This window comes from Mus musculus, chromosome 4 (assembly GCF_000001635.26).
Source record: "Mus musculus strain C57BL/6J chromosome 4, GRCm38.p6 C57BL/6J".
Taxonomy (NCBI): Eukaryota; Metazoa; Chordata; class Mammalia; order Rodentia; family Muridae; genus Mus; species Mus musculus.
In genome coordinates, this window is record NC_000070.6 from 148,035,448 (window position 1) to 148,038,526 (window position 3,079).

The window sequence follows — 3,079 nt, forward strand, 5'->3', positions numbered from 1 at the left end:
CTATTTTAAATGTCAAAATTTTAAAAAATGAAAACCAAGCTCTCTCTTCTGAAGTTGCCTATACCTATCTGCCTGAGAAGAATGCTATCCTATCTCTCTCTCCTGCTGTGCCTGGCTCTCAGGTATGTACCCGCCTCTCTGTCTTAATCCAGCCATGGCAAGTTTATTCCCCCACCCACCCACAGGGAGAGATGGGAATGGCCTTTGTCCCACACCAGGGCTCCACAAACAAGTTTCAGCTATCCAGAAGAAGCAAATCTACAGAGGCAGAGGATTAAGGGCCACCTACACTGGGTGTGCCCCTAATACGGATATACGGCTGTACTGGAGGCCATCTAGGGGTACACAGAGTGACCATGTCTTAAAAAAAAAGAAAAAGAAGGGGCTGGTGAGATGGCTCAGTGGGTAAGAGCACCCGACTGCTCTTCCGAAGGTCCGAAGTTCAAATCCCAGCAACCACATGGTGGCTCACAGCCACCCGTAATGAGATCTGATGCCCTCTTCTGGTGCTGTCTGAAGACAGCTACAGTGTACTTACATATAATAGATAGATAGATAGATAAATAAATAAATAAATAAATAAATAAATAAATAAATAAATAAGAAAAAGAAAAAGCTGACTCGATGGCTCAGTGAGCAAAACCATAGACCCACAACCTGAGTTCCATTCCCAGAACCCAAGTAAAGATCAGAAAACTAACTCCACAGACCTCCACATGTGACCCCTTAACAATAACAACAGATTTTAGCCGGGCGTGGTGGCACAGGCCTTTAATCCCAAGCACTCGGGAGGCAGAGGCAGGCAGATTTCTGAGTTCAAGGCCAGCCTGGTCTAAAGAGTGAGTTCCAGGATAGCCAAGGCTATACAGAGAAACCCTGTCTTGAAAAACAAAAACAAACAAACAAACAAAAAAACCCAACAGATTTTATTTTTATATGCACAAGTGTTTTGCCTGCATGTATATATGTGTACCACATGCATAACTATTTCCCACAAAGGCCAGAAAGGGACACTGAATATCCTAAAATCGAATACAGATGGAATTGAACCCAGGACCCCGGGAAAAGCAATCAGTGCTTTTAACAACTGAGCCATCTTTCCAGCCCCTAACAATAAGTTTTAAAATTAAAAAAGAAAAATGTCATCCCCCTCCCCCCCATCCCAAATAAATACAAAAAGCTGCTCAGAGGGCTGGCCCTTAGATGTACGCTGAGCAGACTTCCCTGATTAGTGTCTGAATGAATTTGCTCTTATGAACATAAAACAGTTGGGGCGTGGTGGCACACACTTTTAATCCTAGCTCTTGGGAGGCAGAGGCAGGTGGATTTCTGAGTTTGAGGCCAGCCTGGTCTACAGAGTGAATTCCAGAACAGCCAGGGATACACAGAGAAACCCTGTCTCAAAAAGAAAAAATAAATAAATAAACAAAACAGCATAAAACAAACAGCTTCCCACAAACTTGTATGTGGAGATGGCTAAATGGGAAACATTAAAGATTTGAGTGTAAAATCACTAATCCATAAAAAAATTCACATGAGGGGCTGTCGAGATGGCTCAGTGGTTAAGAGCGCCGACTGCTCTTCTGAAGGTCCCTAGTTCAAATCCCAGCAACCACATGGTGGCTCACAACCATCTGTAACGAAATCTGATGCCCTCTTCTGGAGTGTCTGAAGACAGCTACAGTGTACTTACATATAATAAATAAATAAATCTAAAAAAAAAAAAAAATTCACATGAACATTCTATCAGCCTAAGGCAAGCGAGCTACAAATGGGTGTGACAGAGTTACTCAAAAGGTTGGATAGGGAAACAAAAATGTTGGATAGGGAGGCTGGAGAGATGGCTCAGCAGTTAAGAGCACTGACTGCTCTTGCAGAGGTCCTGAGTTCAACTCCCAGCAACCACATGGTGGCTTATGACCATCTGTAATAGGAATCCGTGTCCGAAGACAGCTACAGTATACTCATATACATTAATTAAATAAATAAATCTTTTTCAAAAAATAAGAGGTTGGGATAGGATTGATGGAGCAGCCTTTGTGAGTCTCCAGAAGAGCTCTTCCCATCTCAGCCTCCCAAGTCCAGTGGCAAACTAAAAGGAACCACAACATGTGGCCCCACACTCTTCAAAGTTTCATATCTGAAACTGGAAACTATAATCCAGAATAGGGCAGAAGAGAGAGAGGCAAGGTCTCCTCACAGCTCACGAGAGAGACTGTTTTGAGCACTCACAGGGAAGAGCTTCGACCCTGGGTCCCTGGAAGGTTTAATGGCAAACACGCTCTATATCCAGGCAGAACTGGAATGCATCACCACCAGACTGTGGGACCAGGTTAAGGACTTGCTAGGCAGTCATCTCCCCCATTCCCTGAGGCAGAGGGTCAAAGAGCATCTCTGGTTGGAGGCCTGAAGCACTCAGTCCTCTCACTACACCAGTTACCCAGGACAGCATCTGGAACACCTCACCTCATAGTCTTTCCTTGGAAGAATCTCATCCTCTTCTTCCTGTGTCTCCCCAAGGATGGTCTAGAAAAACAGATTCACAGAATGGAGATCTTTTAATGGGTTAAGGGTACAAGGAGGGTAGTATTATTAAAATCGAAATTAGCTAGAGCCATCTTCAAAGAGGAACAATGTTTCAAAACCATGAGCTCTACATTTCTATTGATCGGCGAATTCTTTAAATCGTAATGCTCACCTTCAGGACACCTGAAAGATGTCTGATGGCAGCTTCGTTGGAGGAGAAAATTCGTGTTTCATTTGACAATAGACTGACTACGGAATCGGGGGGAATGAATCAATTCTGAGAACACAACTCAAGTTTTCCCAGCTTGCTTTGCACGGGGAAGCTGGATCACCAGTGACCCAGAAAGAGTGAAGGGTAGAGAATAAGAACAGGCCAGAGAAACTACACCAACGGCATGGGCGTCACGTCCCGCGCAAGGGCTCATTCTACAATGCTTGCTTCGTTCAAAACTCAAAGAGAATATGGACGGCATTAATTCAAGCTGGCCGAGGCCCTCCCTCGGAGTCCAGAGAGAGGTTATAGAACAGAACTCTGGCTGGGGCACGCGGAGGT

At 44.5% G+C, this 3,079-nt stretch overlaps 1 protein-coding gene across 1 annotated transcript in view; it reads right to left on the reverse strand.

Annotated features, from left to right (window-relative positions):
* The window catches only part of Clcn6 (chloride channel, voltage-sensitive 6), a 34,555-nt gene that overhangs the window by 31,189 nt on the left and 287 nt on the right, over positions 1–3,079 (reverse strand). Inside the window, exon 2 of the mRNA NM_011929.3 lies at positions 2,467–2,526. Coding sequence (NP_036059.1) covers positions 2,467–2,526 — 60 coding nt within the window. The remainder of the gene's footprint in view (positions 1–2,466; positions 2,527–3,079) is intronic.